Source organism: Petromyzon marinus, chromosome 24, assembly GCF_048934315.1.
Source record: "Petromyzon marinus isolate PM22_M1 ecotype Great Lakes invasive population chromosome 24, UKy_Petmar_22M1.pri1.0, whole genome shotgun sequence".
Classification (NCBI taxonomy): domain Eukaryota; kingdom Metazoa; phylum Chordata; class Hyperoartia; order Petromyzontiformes; family Petromyzontidae; genus Petromyzon; species Petromyzon marinus.
In genome coordinates this window covers 996,406-1,014,956 of record NC_133690.1, presented here as the reverse complement: position 1 = coordinate 1,014,956, position 18,551 = coordinate 996,406, and the positions used below count along the sequence as shown (strand labels likewise).

General features: G+C 48.4%; 2 protein-coding genes across 10 annotated transcripts in view; one reads left to right on the top strand and one right to left on the bottom strand.

The window, feature by feature from the left end:
- Window positions 1-11,133, bottom strand: part of LOC116945465 (uncharacterized) — a 68,543-nt gene extending 57,410 nt beyond the window's left edge. Inside the window, exons 1-2 of one of the 5 annotated variants that reach the window (XM_076069285.1) lie at window positions 11,044-11,133; window positions 6,782-6,953 (exon numbers count right to left, since the gene is read on the bottom strand). In XM_076069285.1, coding sequence (XP_075925400.1) covers window positions 6,782-6,952 — 171 coding nt within the window. In that variant the 5' untranslated portion in view covers window position 6,953; window positions 11,044-11,133. The other 4 variants (XM_032959777.2, XM_032959778.2, XM_032959780.2 and 1 more) reach the window with 4 other exon arrangements.
- Window positions 11,026-18,551, top strand: part of LOC116945466 (GTPase HRas) — a 48,120-nt gene continuing 40,594 nt past the window's right edge. For 2 of the 5 annotated variants that reach the window (XR_012945170.1, XM_032959783.2), the window contains exon 1: window positions 11,026-11,140. The gene's annotated coding sequence lies outside the window, so the exon portion shown is untranslated. Of the gene's footprint in view, window positions 11,141-11,284; window positions 11,391-18,551 lie in introns of those variants that run through there. The other 3 variants (XM_032959781.2, XM_076069286.1, XM_032959784.2) reach the window with 3 other exon arrangements.

Below are 18,551 nucleotides of genomic sequence, written 5' to 3'. Positions count from 1 at the left end.
AAAGTGGTAGGCGCGGAATGGAGCCCCATTGGAAGTCGGTTAAACTTGAACAGCCCTTGGGGTGTCCAACAAGCCGTCTTGGGCCTCGAGGCCTCATCAAGCGGCAACTGCCAAAAACCCGACAAAAGGTCAAAGGTTGAAAAATATCGCGCGCCTGCCAGAGCGTCTAAAGAATAGTCCATGTGAGGCAGGGGGTAGGCATTCGCGGCGGAAACTTGATTAAGTTTTGTAAAATCGACACAAAACCGCAGACTGCCGTCTGCTGGACGGCGAAATTATATCTGCAGCCAACATTTTATCCACCGCCGCACGAACATGGTCCTTCTCAGCCGGACTCAGGCTATAAGGAATCTGGCGAATGGAGGCGACATTACCCGTGTCAATATGGTGGCTCAATAACTACGTCTGACCGATATAAAATTTTAACTTGCTAAAAATGTCGGAAAATTCCCGCAGGAGCACCCTTAGCTTCCGCATTTGGCCCGCGGACAAATCGCCGCATTCCAAACATAGTTTGTCGATCCATGCCTCATCAACCACCGGAGGTCCATGAGATCGAACGCCGACCCCGACGTTTCCCACAACGTCTGCCTTCGGACACGCCAGGGACGCATGCGCGATCACAGACCCCTCCTGAATGATCGTAGTATCGGACCCGGCGTTAAGAACCTGTATAAACAGCGGCTGGTCCTGGGAGACCAGCGTCTGCACCGCAACCAGCGACATCCGCCGACTAAGTTTATACGAGGGCCCAAGCACAATGCCCTCACTCACTCACGGCGCGCGCATCGAGCGGTTTTCACAGACGCAGAGGCACTAGCATTTGCGCGCCGGTGGGGATCCTTACAGTGCGGCACGCAAGTGCCTGCACAGTGGCATTAGCGACATTCATGCGAGTCAGGGACGGAAGAAAAGCCAAACGCCGTCTCGACGGCAATTCCAGACATCCCTGATTGATCCGAATTTTCAGGGGCATCTTCCCGAGAAAGTCAGTCCCCAATAGGCACGAGACAGCCAGGGCCGTGGAAACCAACACATGGCCCGACAATTGGACATCGGCGATGCGCAACGCAATAGAGATCCGTCCTATGATCCCCAATGAACCGCCATTAGTGGCGAAACATGGAGTATCCACCGGCTCCAAAACGCGACACTGAGGCGGCAAAATGTTATAAATTAACTCGGAAATGATAGTCGAGGACGCGCCGGTATCCACAAGCATGCGCACCTCGACCCCCTCAACAAACCCGAGCACGGCCAACGACCCCGCAGTCGCCGCGACCACGCGACTCGCCAGCTCCGACCACTGCTCAGGTCGGAGCAGCCGCGCATCGCGAACACAGCCCAACTCCCCCCGAACACGCGCGCGACCCCGTCGCACACTGGACCCCCCTGATGAATACCCCATAAGCCGCGACTCGCCTTATGGGGTATGAAGTCGTAGGAAGGCGGACGTCCCAAGGGCCGCCGTCGAAGAACCCGGCAGCCCGACTGGATGTGCTCCGGCAGGCCACAGTTGTAGCAAGTGACCCGTCCGGCGCTGGAACGGGACGAAGCAGACCGCCGGTCGTCCCACCGCCGATCACCGTCACCTCATCGATCGGTGCCCCGCTGATGCAGCGAGCACGAGGACACGGCCTCTCCGACCGTGTGACCCTCGGGCTCCGCGGAAGACGCAGAACACGCCACCAACACCCTGTTACGCTGTAGGGTCTGCTGTGCCTGGATACACATGGCAATCTTGAGCGAAGACACGTCCCCGCCGTCGGCGGGAAGCACCATGCGGAGATCCTTGGCGAGCTCCAACATCTTCTCAAAGACAAGCGCGTTATGGCCATCGTGACCCATGCACGGATGCACGGCCTTCACCAGCGCCAAAAGCGCACTCCTGTATGCGAGGGCCGATTCAGCATCACCTCTCCGCCTCACCGCAAACTTTTGGTGGGTGTTCAGCGGAGGCTCTAAAGTGGCGGCCATCTGGTCAAACGCCTGCATGAGGGTGGACCTCTCGGACGGCGGGATTACGAGGAACGCTGCTAATGCATCGTCATCAAGGGCGGCGGAAAGCGCCTTCAACGCGTCCGCCTCCGACCACCCCGCCAAGTCGACCACCCAATCTCCGCTGGAGGCAACAAATTATTTAATGAAAGGCAGCCAACGGCGGAGCGACTGGACGTCAAATGACGAGGACGTCTCCGCTTCAAGCTTGGCGGGCTCCGCGCTCCCTATCGGCGGCAAAATGGCACCCGCGAGTGCGGGCAGCGGCAATGATGTTCCCGCCCTGCGGAAAATGGCGGCCAAGTCGCCTCGTTCAAACAGCTCCGCTGCTCCTTCCTTCACCGTCAAGGGAAAGGACCGCATCTCGACGAGGATGGAGGACGCCGCTTGGAGGTCAGCGAGACGGCCATGCGCGTCCCTGACGAGCTCAACAGAAGGCGTGGCGCACCGCGCCCCGGCTGCGCCCTGCACTGCGGTCAGCGTCTCCGCTCCGTCCTCGGCGGCCGTGGGTGGAATTAGCTCCTCGTCGTATTCGTCATCCGACGCCCGCACACAAACTCTGCGACGTGTAGACATATCTCGTCTACCGCTAGCGATAGCCTAGCAAGTTGGCCACTTCCGACACCAGTTATAGTGAGTCCAACTGAGCAACACTATTTATTAACACCAACACGTAAAGTAACACGAACTACGCTCGGGTCTCGAATGCTCATCTAACCACGCTACGGCAGAACTAGACACGGTTCACTATCCCGGTTCGGACCACAAACTGGGTCCCGGACCACGTGGCTAGAGGCTTCTTCTCCCCGACGTGGATCTTCCAACACCAACACTTGAAGAACCCCGAGCTCCTCACAAAGCTCTCATTATATGCTCCCGGGCTGGGGCTGGCTCCGCCCTCAGCCCCGCCCACCTTCCTGGCTTCTCGAGCTCCTTCTCGAATGTTCCCGAGAGCCCCTCGGAACCACGTGACCGCCCCTCGGCCCCCGTCCACTGGTGGCCCCCCTCCAGTATCGTCCGGTCACATGACAACAGGTGAGCCAGAGTGTCATGCCCCAGAGTAACCCTGGCTGGCTGATACTCCCTCTCGCTCCCTCACTGGGAGCTGGCACCACACACTGCTCGCGGTGCCTCCGCGCTAACCAGCGCTCACCCAACCACCGCTAGATTTGGCAGTGCAGCCCATAACCCGGGCTGCCCGTAATGACGTTACCGGCCGTGACTTCGCAAGCCCAGTACCATACAGTAACAAGTACAGTCACTACACATTTATGCCAATGAAGCATGCAACACTCTAAAAAGAGAGAAAAACGTGAACACAATCGACATGGTAAAATTTACACGATAAAAATAATAAATTCGTGACTCAAATCATGAAGCTGAATCATGACTTCTGGAGGAGGGTGCAGGGGGGCACCTCTATAGAGACAACAGGGCTGCAGATTGTCCCATAGCAGCTGCTTTTACATAGAGGACTGATGCAGGGGTTGAACCAATGCACTGGGGGGTTGAGAGTAAGGGCGCTGAACCTCCAGGCAATTCTTCAACATCACACCGTTTCCATAAATCCCTGAGGTCATGCCTACAATTACCGGGTCAGGGAGTGTCCGGATATAGAGGACACCCTTCTAAATTACTAGGACAATAACCCACACCATGCTGAATAATTGATGCGGAGGGGCTGCGGTAGGATGAGGTAAGAGATATAACAACATGCTCTCATTGGCTGATGTACAGCACATTGCGTTAGGGCTTTTAAGGCTGCTCCCTGCGTACTTCGCCAAGGGAGCAACATAAATCTGAGTGCTTTTTAACACTTGGCTCTTTGAGCATCGAGACATTATAAAGCATTTAAAATGTTGTAATAACACTTTGATAATTCTTGCATCTGGTTGCAGAGTTCCTGTTAAAGTTTGTTTTGGTGAGCCAAACTGAGGACATGTTTCGAGTGTATCTCAGCATTTCTACATCTAGTGCTGTAAAATACACGTGTAATCAACAAAAAAAACATTTGGATTTTCATAATTATTATAATATTGTCCCCCTTCTAAAATCATTGGTTGCACACCTACATTGCCAATCCTGAATGTGGTGCCAATGATGGAAATTCCATTTTCATACACGTTCCTACATTGGTGAGCAGGTTATGTGCAACGCATGGCTATACACATCCTCAAACATTGGGAAGATATTCGTCATTTTTGTTTCATCGATTCAGGGAAGCACTGTTGAAAAGGAAGTGTGGTGTTGAAGGTGTTCAACAAAGAAATGGGACAGATGACCTTCTCTGTTGGCAGCCCTGAAGCAGTTTTGTAAATTAAGTAATTCTATTAACATTTTTTTTATTTTACCAGGTAAGGCCCACTGAGCTATATAGCTCTTTTTCAGAAGTGACCTGGCCACAAATGATAGCCCAATGAAGTGGCTTATCATGGGGACATTTCTAGCAGCCAAATACTCTAAATTCATGTTTCTAAACGTGGAAGGAAAACCCGGAGAACCAGGAGAAAAATAGATGCAACCACAGGAAGACCATGCAAACTTAAAATATACAGACGTCAGGGTCGGGATCGAACCCACGATCTCCTGGAAATGTGGCAAGATGTTAACACATTCTCATGGCAGAGGCTAGTTTATCCATATGGCTTGCGATGCCAGCCAGTGCCTCTTTATTAAAGCCATCACAACAGAAAGGTGGGGCCAGCATCAGATTAGAAAGACTATGTTTTCCCTATTGTTGACGCGGACACATTGCTACTTCACTGATTTAAAATTGCATTAAGTGGGGGGGCATGGTCACCTACAGACACCAATGACAGTTGTTTCTCATGACCAAGAATTAAACTTGATTATCAAAGATGTCAGCACAGTGTGTAAACCACTGAGCCAGTGCTCTCCATACACACATAGACTCGCACACACATACACGACACAGAACTAGGGCACATAAGTTATAGAAGATTATATTCATGGTGTATAAACCATTTTCTGCAAAGATAGTGTTAACCAATTAATATACTTATCTGTTTAACTAATGATAACTATTCCTTAAAAACTAAATATTTTTTTTGTGGAAAATAAATAAATATGAGGAATGACTGGCCTTCCCAACAGGAACTACACTTAAAACAAGAGAGGCGGCTATCAACAATACCGTATTTTCCCGCATATAACCCGTGGAGTATACCACTTTTTACAAACAAAACAAGACCCTGCAGGGTATATGGAGGTGCGGGCTATCCCAAAAATATTTTACACGTGTAACATGTCATAACTCTTCTTTGGTTCTTTCGGTAAAGTCACGTAGAATGAGAATAAAATAATAAATTGATAAAATAAAAGAACACAATAATATTCTCACGACGTTTCGGCCACAGCGCTGTCCTACCAGACAGTCTCGTCCCTTCACCTGATGAAGGCCGCTTGTGTTGTGGCCGAAACGTCGTGAGAATATTATTGTGTTCTTTTATTTTATCAACTTATTATTTTATTCTCATTCTACGTGACTTTACCGAAAGAACCAAAGAAGATGAATCATTGCAGTCACGAAAGCTTTAAATCGAAATGTCATAACTCGTTAAATGTTTTCATGGTAGGACTATCCATAAACCACTAACACTAAAATTGCACATGTTATCACGTTTTTAATTATTCGAATTGTTTGTACAATGTTACATTTGCCCGTAAACTACAGTAATACTTTCAGTGGTTGTAGGGGGGTGCGAAAGTTTCAGCTGAGGCTATGGATTGCACAATGGGAAGAGCCTTAACAAGCGTCTACCAGACGCGGAATCATAATTGCTGAGTCCCTTAGGCCGCTGCTTACGGCTGAGCACTATACAGTCGCGACCATGAGCTTTGTTTCAAACTTCCAATGGCTTTGTTGCCAGGAGGCAATTGCGTTTCCGTAGTGCCGCTATTGTCTGCGCAGTGCGCAATCTACCAGTGCTAAAACTGTACAGGGGTAACTACCGGTCCAGTGGCTGTAATATGATGAGGTCAAATGCTGGTAAGCATAACAGTACGCTTTCTTACTTATCTACCAGTTATGTGTTACTTATTTTTTGGATATTTACTTTTATTACTTATTTACTGTTTTAAGTTGACTCGTTTCCGGTTAGTTTGTTTTCTTTGTGCACGTTATGATTTTAATGTTAACAATTGATAGTGGAATGTATTACAAATGTAAACTTTGTTTAAATATGATGAAATTAAGCTGCGGTAACGACGTTAAAGATATGAATGCATGCGGGGTATATGGAGGTGCGGGCTATCTGAAATTTGTTTCACACAAAACGCAATTTTTGTGGGGTATATGCATCTGCGGGTTATATGCGTATGCGGGCTATATGCAGGAAATTACGGTACTTTACAAAACTACAACAAAACTTGGAGGTAGGGCAGTGCAGTGGTGACGTTTGTGCCTCACAGAAAAATGAACCTGGGTTCACATCCCGACTCAGGCGAATTTCTGAATGGAGTTTTTATGTTCTCCCCCTGTTCTTCATAGCTTTTTTCCAGGGTCTCCAGTTTCTTCCAAAACCTAAAAAAAAACATCCCGTGGCTGGAAATGTTCCTACAAATTACCCAATTTCGATTACACATAGCAACTTTGCCATCTGCTGTGAAAACTTGGTAGGAATGTCCTGAAAAAGTATTGAGGCTCATCGGGGCCTCCCTGGATAAATACGTAGAATAATAAGTGCTGAGCATTAAATTGGAGTGGTTTATTAAGCCCGTGAAAGGGACAGCGATAAGTACGCGTGACCGGGCACCTTCTCACCAGGTGTGTAGGCGTAAAGCACTCCACGGCCGCCTCCACGGGCTCCAGTGACGCAGCACAGAGTGGATCTGGGTTCACCTCCCCAGCGCTCCCGCTACGGTCATCCACAATCCACACGCGAGCCGATCCAGGCTGCCTGGAAAGTGGGGCACTCCTGCTGCATGCATCCATGCTGAACATAAAAACGCCATCAACATCAGGTCGCATCTCTGTGTATATAAGGGCCTGGAGTGTGGCATGCTCAATATTATGCCTAATTGAATGGAAGCGATGGTTGGATCACTCCAGCAATGAGCTACAGCACAGGGTCTACATGCTCTCGCAGTATGGCTACTATCTGCATTGTTTTACCAATCAGCCTCAATGATGAAATGCATCAGGTTAAGACAGTAGTTGCTACAACTATGACTGCTCTATACACCTCTCTAATAATTATTACTACAAAAGCGATATTCACCACTCGAGCGATATTCCGTCTGCTTTACTAAACTGTTTTCTTGGTATTGAAGGATGGTGCAAATGATTTAATATTTATGTATGTATGTTGAACTTAATTCGCACTGTACGTAGCCAACCGTTCTAATCGGTGCAGGTCACCAAACTAAACACATATTCCAGTAAAAAAAATTTTTTTTAATAAACATGTAAAATATTGATTCACCCAGTTTATTATTGCTATATATTAGCCGTGAAATTAAATACTGCCCCCTCCATTGCTCTTTATCGATAAGATAATGCTATGTTTGGCTAAATATGAAAGAACTAAAAAAGATTGCTCGCCAAGTGTGCTTTGTTACACTGCAGGTTAAATATACATAACCCATATATAATTGTCTTAACAAGGACCTGGCTAACCTCCAGTGTCAAACTCAACAACAATACATTGGGAAGTCAAATTTTGTGGTAAACTGTATTTTGGCTGGCATATCTTACGGATGACAAGCCAATGGTCAGTAGGCAGATCAGCTTCCATGGTAAGTCCTGGTGTCAAGAACATGGGACTGCATTCGCTGTTCTGTCAATGCAGATGTTCTTGATTGGACCCGGCGTGCATCCATGATGTTGTGTGGATGCGCCGATTCCGGAACAGCGTATTTGTGATTACAAGCCTATGGGCTGCACATAAGTCTAGCAACCTCCTACGGTTGTTAATAAGCTTGCCTTTCAATTACTCGGGCCCACTCCCAACAACAATCGCCGTTCGCCACGAAGTGGCGGTGACGCACCACATCGCTTGTCCCAGGCTAGATACACTTTGAGGCCACCTGGAGTGTCTAAGGCTCGCTGACAGATCACAGGACAAACCCAGGTGTTGGGGGTTGAGTGACCGATATCACTGTCAGATGCATAATCTGCGCTCCCTACTGTGCCAACCTGCTGTATTTTAGTCGCCCGGCGTTTCGCTCGTTGCTGTGAGCGTCGCTCCTCTGCCCTCCGCTGTTGTTTGGAGGGCGACTGCCTCCAACTGCCCAGTAGGGTCCTTTACGAGCCTCCTCACCCACGCTCACTGCCTGATGCTCAATCACTACTTCACCCTCACTCTCACACTCCCTCCACTCACGCTCCCTCACGCGAACTCATTCTTTCACAAAACCTCATTCTCACTCTCACTCCTTGACGCACGCTCGCTCTCTCACTCCCCTCAGGTGCACTCACCCACTCTCTGACGCTCCATCACTCCCTCAGGCTCACTCACCCACTCTCTCACGCTCCCTCACTACCTCAGGCTCACTCACTCCCTCACGCTCACTCACTCCCTCAGGCTCACTCACTCCCTCAGGCTCACTCACTCCCTCACGCTCTCTCACTCCCTCAGGCTCTCTCACTCCCTCACGCTCTCTCACTTCCTCAGGCTCTCTCACTCCCTCACGCTCTCTCACTCCCTCACGCTCTCTCACTCCCTCACGCTCTCTCACTCCCTCACGCTCTCTCACTCCCTCACGCTCTCTCACTCCCTCACGCTCTCTCACTCCCTCACGCTCTCTCATTTCCTCAGGCTCACTCACTCCCTCAGGCCCACTCACTCCCTCAGGCTCACTCACTCCCTCAGGCCCACTCACTCCCTCAGGCTCTCTCACTCCCTCAGGCTCTCTCACTCCCTCACGCTCTCTCACTCCCTCAGGCTCACTCATTCCCTCAGGCGCTCTCACTCCCTCAGGCTCTCTCACTCACTCAGGCTCACTCATTCCCTCAGGCTCACTCACTCCCTCACGCTCACTCACTCCCTCAGGCTCACTCACTCCCTCACGCTCTCTCACTCCCTCAGGCTCACTCCCTCAGGCTCTCTCACTCCCTCACGCACGCTCACTCACTCAGGCTCACTCATTCCCTCAGGCTCACTCACTCCCTCACGCTCTCACTCCCTCAGGCTCACTCACTCCCTCACGCTCACTCACTCCATCACGCTCACTCACTCCCTCACGCTCACTCACTCCTTCAGGCTCACTCACTCCCTCAGGCTCTCTCACTCCCTCAGGCTCACTCACTCCCTCAGGCTCACTCACTCCCTCAGGCTCACTCACTCCCTCAGGCTCTCTCACTCCCTCACGCACTCTCACTCACTCAGGCTCACTCATTCCCTCAGGCTCACTCACTCCCTCACGCTCTCACTCCCTCAGGCTCACTCACTCCCTCACGCTCATTCACTCCATCACGCTCACTCACTCCCTCACGCTCACTCACTCCTTCAGGCTCACTCACTCCCTCAGGCTCTCTCACTCCCTCAGGCTCACTCACTCCCCAAAGTAATGTAAACGCCGCCCGTTACCATAGCAACGGCGCGGCGGCTACACCACCACGACACCAAACTCGAGTACAGACAACGCACATCTCCCCCGCAGCGCCACAGCGAGCGGGGCAGCTCACGCGTGCGAGGATAGTGGCGCGGGGAGCGGGAACAGCAACGGATGGGAGGGAGCAGCGGCAGCAGCAGCAAGGAGACGAGGGGAGGAAAAAGTGGAGCACGATCCCCCAGCGCGGCCATCGCGTCCTCACCTCGCATCGCGTGATGACGTCACGCCATCGCGGTGCCGTGACGTCATCGCGCCCGCGCGAGAGGGGGGCTGGGCACGTGGTCACGATAAAACCGAGCAGTTGTGAACTCGGGTTGTTATTAAAACGGTAAACCGGTAACCGTTTTCAAAGTTGATTACCGGTTTCCAGAATCAAAGTAATGTTTTACACTGGAGGAATCCGATGAGCTTTAAAGCAATTTTTCATAGATGTCCAGTAGTGGCAGGGCAGAACGTTACAACTAAAACAACAATGAAAGTAGAGAAAAGGTAAGCAAAGTACTTAAATATATACAAATAAAACTAAGCTATTTTTATTATCAGATAAAGCTTTTTCAGTTCCAAAAGTCAAGCACCGGTGGTTGCCCTGCAGTTCCCTCACCGATTAGCACGGTTGGCTACGTACGGTGCGAAAGAAATTCAACATACGTGCAGTACATGCTGTTCAGTTCAAAGTTGATGGCGCAGCCCTGCAATTTTTCATTCAAACCACTGCTGGCGGAGGGAGCTCTCGAGGGAATTAGTCTCCTCTTCCCTGGAATCGGTCGTATTGTCATACCCACTGTCTCACCGCGGCTGTGGTGCACCCAATACAAAAGGTGACGTCATGTTGACATGCACAGCGTGCTGACATTCGTGTTGTCGTTTGCTGTTTGAATACACAGTATAAGCGCGGCATAATATACTGTATATGCAAATACTATGCGCAAATAACTACTTTCGAATTTCCGATGTGTTGCAAAACGGCTTATTGAAAGTATTTGGCAGCTGTGAATTTCCACAAGATAATCCACTTCGTTCAGTTATCATTTGTTGCCAGGTCGCTTATGAAAAATAAGTATATCTCAGTGGGCTTTACCTGATAAAATACATCCAGTAGTTTATTTTAGATTGATTTCCTTACCTTTCTTATATTTTTTACTCCTATTGTGTTTTGTACTGTAACTTTCTGACCCGCCCCTACTGGACATCTTTCAAAAAGAGCTTAACAGCTCATCGGATTCTCCCCAGTCCTGTATCAACAAAGATAATTAAAAAGCGTTTTCTCCCCCAGATAAGATGGCCGCTGTGTTTACACGTCGGTTACGCGGGGCGGGGTCCCGGCGGCCATTTTTCTAGGGGAAGGCTGCCTCTCGTACGTCACCAACCCGCGACGCGCGACTGGTGAATGCTGGCGGCTTCCCCCTCGGTAAGATGGCGCCCCTCGTGTCCGCCCGCAGCACGTGACCCCGCCCGCGGCCTCTCCACTACCTGCTGCGAGACGGCGCGGCGACAGGCGAGAAGGCGGCGGCGGCGGTTGGCGTGAGAAGGAGGAGGCGGAGGAGGAGAGACGGCGGCGGCGTGAGAGGTGAGCGCTCTGCGCGGCGGCTCCAGAGGCGGAGCGCGGTTCTACAAGCCTCTCGTTCGCGCCTGAAAAGGAGCTCGCGCGTCGCGCTGCTGTAAGACACCCGCCAGGGCGGGCGAGGCGACTTCCAGCCCCGCCTGACGTGGGCCGCGGGTGGCAAAGGGAGCGGCGTCTGCAGTCGGGGAGAGGCGGCGGCTGCGTTATCGCCTCGCCTTGCGTGACACAACCAGCATCATCACCACTACCGTATCACGTAATTACCACAACACCATGAACACGACCACATCATTACCACCAACACCGCCACATCATCACCGTCACATGTCCACTTTACCACATCACGATAATCATCACTACTATCATCGCAACCACATCACTACCACATTACCACCAATACCACCAACATCACCAACATCACTAAATCCCATCTGGCTGAGGGCCACTTGGCCGCCTCGTGTCTATGGAGTGGGGGGAGTTCCGGGAAGACGCGAGGCGACTCGGCTCCTCATCCTCGCCGACATGCGGGGATTCCTTCCAGCCAGGACAGACAAGAGACATGCGTAGAGACACGCAGGCAAAGACACAACCATATAGACATACCAACAGGCATCTAAAATACAGACATTGAGGTATACAAAAACATTCACCTACGGATAAAAAGACGAAGACGTTCAAATATACACGTAGACAGACATGGATATACGGACATATAAAGACGTATAGACATATCTAAACATTACAGGAATATACAACAACGTAAAGATACAAGGCATGGACCAATAGATAGACATATACTGTACTTTAATTTACTTACGTTTATTTTCGTGAAATAGCCATGACTAAAGTATGTTTTAATGGATAAGATTGTTTCTATGCCAAAATGTGAGAGTCTATCCCCATGACCGTGTTTTTATAGGCTGTAACATTTTCGTCAGTGGAACCGTATGGTATTGCACAAGGATACAGTTTGGAAAAAACCTTAGGGCTCATAAAGGTTACACATGTCATCTTGGTCGCATTAAGCAAGTCTTAGGGATATAAGAGCCTCTTCAATGATATTGAGATCCAATTGTATTGTGTTTGCATTTAATTAACAAATGGTGCGGAGATATGATGAATCACGTCACGGGGCAACAGGATATCAGAGTGAGTTTTTAACCAATATTGCAATGGAATTGCTGTGCATCTCTGATGTGAGTGGCACTTTTGGTGGATGATACAATTTGAGTAAGAGAGAAGTTATCGTATGAGCGACTATAACTTATTTTGTCTGTGATAGTATCCAAAGGTAATATGATGAGTTTGCCCAGAGTCTCATTCACTGGTAATCTTTAAAAACCTACAGATACTGGGCTGAATTACTGCTCACAGTGATTTTTATTTGTGGAAGAAATACGGACTAGGTCTGGTGTCGTGGTACAGCTGCGCAGCTGAAGCAGTATCAGCAGGACCTGAATGAAGCATCGATGTGATAAATGTCCGGGTCGTGAAGCTTTCTGTGACAACCTGATGTCCTGATCCACACAAGTTGACTTGGGGATGAGGACATCGTCACACTTAAGCAGTGGGATCATTCTGACTGTGGGTGCAACCTGGTCATGAGAAGTCAAAATGTCGCAAGCCACCCTTGCGAGGTCTGTCGTACAGATGCCACAGCCAGAGTGAAAACTACTGATTCATTGTCCAAGATGTAATCGGGGGACCTCACTGGAACAACTGATAGGTCACCCTTCACCCATTTACAGGCCACTATCTCAAATAGGACAAAGTGCAGTGCATGCGTATCTCTCTTGTTAGTGACTCGTTGTGGCATGTTCCTATCACGTTCATGCTTTTATCAGAGTTGTAATCGGCTACATTGACGAGAGCCTCCCAGGTATGAGGCTGGTCAGTCACTTTAGTGATGTTGCTGCTCGCCAATGCAAGACCTTCGGCCAGCTAAAGGTGAGTGCTGAGTGAATATTCTTGACTGAGCTTAATTATTTGATCTGCCTCAAAAGCAGACCATGCTCTTTGGTTCTATTGGGTAAAGTCACGTAGGTGAAAATAAAATAACAAAAAATCACGACGTTTCGGCCACAACACAAGCGGCCTTCATCAGGTGAAGGGACGAGACTGATGAAGGCCGCTTGTGTTGTGGCCGAAACGTCGTGATTTTTTGTTATTTTATTTTCACCTTCGTGACTTTACCCAATAGAACCAAAGAGTATGGATCCTAGCAGTCACGAAAGCTTTAAACCAAGCAGACCATGCTTCCTGACCTGATGACGGACGCTTGTGTTGCGCCCGAAACATAATTTATTTTATTTTATACCTACGTGACTTTACTGAAAGAACCAAAGAGTATCTTAATTATTTGGTCTAGTATATCTGATCCGTATCTTCCACTACAACAACATAAAATCCAAAGCTGGATGTGGGAATCTCCCAGAATGTTGTTGGAGTTGACGTGGAATGATCCAATAGTATTTAAGGTGTTCACGGAGGCTGGGGCGGCTCAGTGGTGCGAACAGCGGCAGTGCGTTCTTGGAGATCCACGAGGTTAAGCAGGCATGGTCTGAATTCACGAGGAGACAATCTTGAAAGAGCGCAATATGAATCCTAAGTAGAATATAATCTCCTACAAAGGGCAGTCAGTTGTATGGCCTTAGCAGAGACCAGGTTGGACTTGGTCATGAACACCTTGAAGGAAATTTGGTTTTGGCAACTGTTGGCACACTGCTATTCAAGCTGGCCTCTCTTCTTCCAGGGTGTTATATAGTCCAACAGGGACCCCTGCTCGCAGTTTGTCACACAACCAACTGCATTATCCATATTACTACATGCAAAGTCTTCCAGCATCCTCACATTCACAGTTCCTACTGATACCTGTGCTAAAGAGGCATAAGCCCTGTCCTTAACAGCTACCATCGGCTTGATTTACACACGTTAATTCTCCAATATGCACTCTCACCCAAAACAAAACCTGCAGTGCACCAGCTAAAGTTATTTGACCTATTGTGATTGCCGAATGTTTTGCTGTCTTTTACGGTTTTAGCAAATACGATCAAGAATGACATTAAATTAAGTAGCCAACAAAAACTACACCTTTGCAAATCACTACTCAACTAAAAATTCTGATACCTCTCACTTAAAGTATCAGGCAAGTCTGAAGCTCATCGCAAACATAGCTATAAAATAAAGAACAACAATGTCAGAGCAGAGCAAGAACAGCAATGCGGGGTGAGCTGAGTGGCACAATTTGCCTCATAGCAAGGATAATTTTCTCCAGGAGAATAATTTTGGCCACTGCAGAAATGGTATGTGTGTATTGAAAACTGTTATTCACTCCCCAGGTATTTTTTTGTAATTATTATGATGCTTGTTTACCGAGGAAGGCCTCATTGAGTCGATATACTCTTTTCCGGAGGGTCCTGCCCATTTTTTTCGCATTAGCTGTCGATGTTGCTACAGTGTGTAGTCCCAATTAAATAATTTGCAGGTAATTTTCCAGCTTTGAGATTTTTTGGCCTATACCAGTTCCAATGGGCGTTTTTTTTGCTATGGAAGGAAACTGGAGAATCCATAGGAAATCCATGCAAATAGTGGGTGAACATACAAACGCTCAGGAATCTGACCCAGGGGCTTTCTGCTGCAAGGTCCGAGTGTTACCAATGTGCCACCCTTAAACACAAGTTTACTTCCCTGTCATGGTTAACATCAACGGTGAATAATATCTGAACAGTCCATGGGTCCATCTTCCTTAAACTAACCCGCACTGACTACCGTGTTGAAGTGTGGTCACGTAACCACCACAACCCACACAATATAAGGAGGCCCTCGTCCGGCAGAGGATTTATGAAGCATGTAGAATAATTGAAGTCACCATGCTAGGAATACACGTGCTGGTTGCAGGAGGGCAGGCCTCCAAGAAGGGCACTGGAGGGGGCAGACATTATCGCCAGATGGTAAGATACTCTGAGAGTGGACCTTGGGGAGCAGCTGTCAACTTTACAACTGTGCTATAAAGCAAGAGGGAAGAAGGCAATGGTGAGGTGTGGTGGCATCAACCGCATTAGCCTTTATCACCTCCCGATCATAACATTTTTAAGGAGCATTTATTCACCCAGGGAAGTACTCTTCAATACTATTTTATCTTTTACTGATTGGCTCGGCCATGGCTTGGCTCAGGCCTGGCTCAGGCCCGGCTCATGGATATTCTGAGCTTGGCTTGGATCATGCTCAGATCCATAGTGGTTCAACTTAACCAATGCTCGTGAACTCAGACCTGCTCATGTGAACCCACAGTGTGGGCTCGACACAGTAACTTGTGCTTGTCGGGGGCGCCAGCGCACCGCAGGACTCGATGGCAGGCAGGCGATTGGGCAGTTGCCCGCACCATCATTAAGGGGAAGTCACGTGACCGGCTGCTAAAAATACTTTAACAGATTGGCATTGCGGTCGAGCCAAGGAGAGGAACTGCGTTCATTTTCTTGCTCCTTACATCAGAGTTGTGGCTGATGCTGTTGGCACCATCATGGAAATTTAAGACGACTCTGGTACGTTTTTGTTGTGCGCCAAATGCACGTCTTTGATAGAGTTTTAAGTCACCATGTCCTCTTCTTCTTTTCTATGGCCTATGTAGAGCAACCATCAGATAATCATTTGTGAGTGATTTTGCCATTCAATTGATGGTTTGAGAGTTGGTAGAATTGCAGATTCACCCACTCCATCACATGTATACTTGGGGCAGTGTGGAGTTATAGTCCATGGTTTGGAGTTTATCACCACAGTCGCACACAGGTGAGTCTTTGATTTTCCACTTGTGCATTGGGTGTCCGTGTCTTCTATAGTTTGTGCTGATCCGGTTAAGCATTGCCTATCGAAGGTGGAAGCCAGGCAGCGTGGTGGTGGGGTCGGGGATCAGACATTTTTTGGGACTTGTTGCTTGAAGCCCACGTGCTCGCGTCATGCAGAGTTTGCGCGTGGTTCTACAACGGCTTTCAGGATCCCAGACGTGGCCGCGGGATGCAGTTTAGATCGTCCTTGATCGACAGGTTTGGGTCGACCACCATGTATGCACATTGCTAAAATATAGCATGGTCGCACAACGCAGTGAAGTGATGTGATCTTTCCACAGGTGTGATGGATGCACTTGCAAAACGGACACACAAGAAGTAATTGACATATGTGTATTACAACTACTTGGAGAGAGAGACTATTTTTTTAATGAAATGCATGCAGACCATTGCTGTGTGAACAGTGGGCAGCATCTTTTACTTGAGTGAAATTATCCTTGGCAGTGCTGTCAAACCCAAGGTGAAATGCACCTAATAGCAGAACTGTCGCACGTGCAACATTCCTCACCTTCAAGATGTGTTGATAACAATGTGACCAGTTTGTGACTGGAATCCAGCAGACCACCCTTGTCATTAGTCCGATATGTGGTGTCATGGTCCATGTTGCCAAATGTTATAAATTACACGATAATTACTCAATTGGGATGACACGTGCAATATCGCCTCCTACTGTGAAACTGCTTCAGTTTGTCTCAAACAGTGCCTTAGGGCTGTTCTTGCGCTCTAAGCATGTCGCGAAGCCGAAATTGTACTAAATCACAATTCTAACAATGTTTCCCATGAGCTGCAAAATCAAAGCAGACATCACTCCCAGTCCTTGGTAAATGAGCCGCTATGAATGTGGGTTAAATATGAGATGCTACGACCAATGTGGAACCAGCAAGTCGTGGTGGGGTTGTGTCAAACAGCAAGGACCCCACATGCCAAGCTGAACCCAGGTGTCGGCGGTTTTCAGGGGAAATTCGTTAACGTCTGAAAGCAGTTACAGGAGCTATCACTTTTTCACAACTCCAAAGAGCAATGAAAATGAGAAGAACAACATCCTTCCAAAAACATTTGAAATCGCATCCCTGCCAAACACAGCACTGCCAAGTCTCATGTACAGATGCAGTAGAAAGTGAATCTTGTTTCTGTCTATTCACATTCATCACTTGAGACTTGACAGTGAGCAAGCACAGATACGTGTTTTTATTTATAATATTAATAACAATGACTTTATCCATGGAAACCCCACAGTTTCCAAGCCTTTTTCTCAAAGGTACTGCTTTAGGATGTTATCGTCCTTTAGTATTTTTTAGTGAGAGGGCAAACTAGGATGCCCAGAGAAACCCAGTCGTGCAAAGTGATAACGTTCAAATGACGCTGCGCAGAGACGTCGACTGGCTTGCTGTGGCTGTTCTCTGTGCGCACCACCTCGGTGTCTTCTGCACACAGCAGTCCCATCTGAACAAAAGCTCTGTCAACGTTGCTTGCAAGTAACTTGGTCGCAGCAATGTGTGATTGTGCGTACGTTTCACTCGCCGTGGTGCCTACTATAATTTGTGATTGCCGGGTCGCTTCTGAAAAATAATTTCAGTGGGCTTTACCTGATAAGATAAGAAAATATTTCAGTTGTATTTGTATATATTTTAAATCAGTTATTTACCTTTCCTATACTTTGCACTCCTATCGTCTTTATGTATTGTTTGTTGTAACGTTCTGACCCGCCCCTAGTGGACATCTTTGAAGAAAAAGCTTTATCGCTCATCGACATCCTCCAGTATAAATAAATATTCTTATACTGAAACGTGCAGCCTTCAGAGATGAGCGGGCTTTGGTACTTCCAGTCCTTTGTTACAGAATCCCCAAAGCGCAGTGCCTTCTCATTTTCATGTAAAAGAGACGGCATGTTTACAGTGTTCTCCTGCTGTGATCTGTGGAGAGAATGTGAGCACTGGAGAAACACGTGCTGGAGTATTCTCCGCTGCCTGACGCTTGCTCTGCGATCTGCGGTGAGGCCCTGGCTGAGCGAGACGCCATGTGCTCTCCAAGTGTGGCCCCTGTTCCTGCAGATACTTGGCACACTTGCCAGTTCGTTCTGCGTCGGCACCACTAAACCCCACCCTGGCAGAGTAAATTAGTAAACAGGTACGGCTTCTTCACATATCTGGCCTGCAACATCTGTAATTCCATCCCTGCTTCATGCATCCCATCAGCCACAAGGCCATCTGAGAGTGCACAATTTCAGAAGCATTTGTTCAACACTTGCAAAACTCTGGACTGGTTTGGACATTCAGTGTCTTATCAGCAGTCAGGCTTTGCTTGGACCTGATGCTGGTACTGCCAGAGGTTGTAGGCAAGGAACTGAGTCTAATCCACTGCTGTAGAATCGTATTTGTCGGATTACAAGCCTGTGTGTGTACCGGGCCTCCACCCGCTATTAACTACCTTGCCGGGTATACAGCAGGTCGTGGGTCCGATCCCGACCCTGACGCCCGTATATTTGGAGTTTGCATGTTCTCCCAGTAGTTGCGTGGATTTTTATCTGGGTCCTCCGGTGTTTCCTTTCACATTTAGAATCAACGTGCATTTAGAGT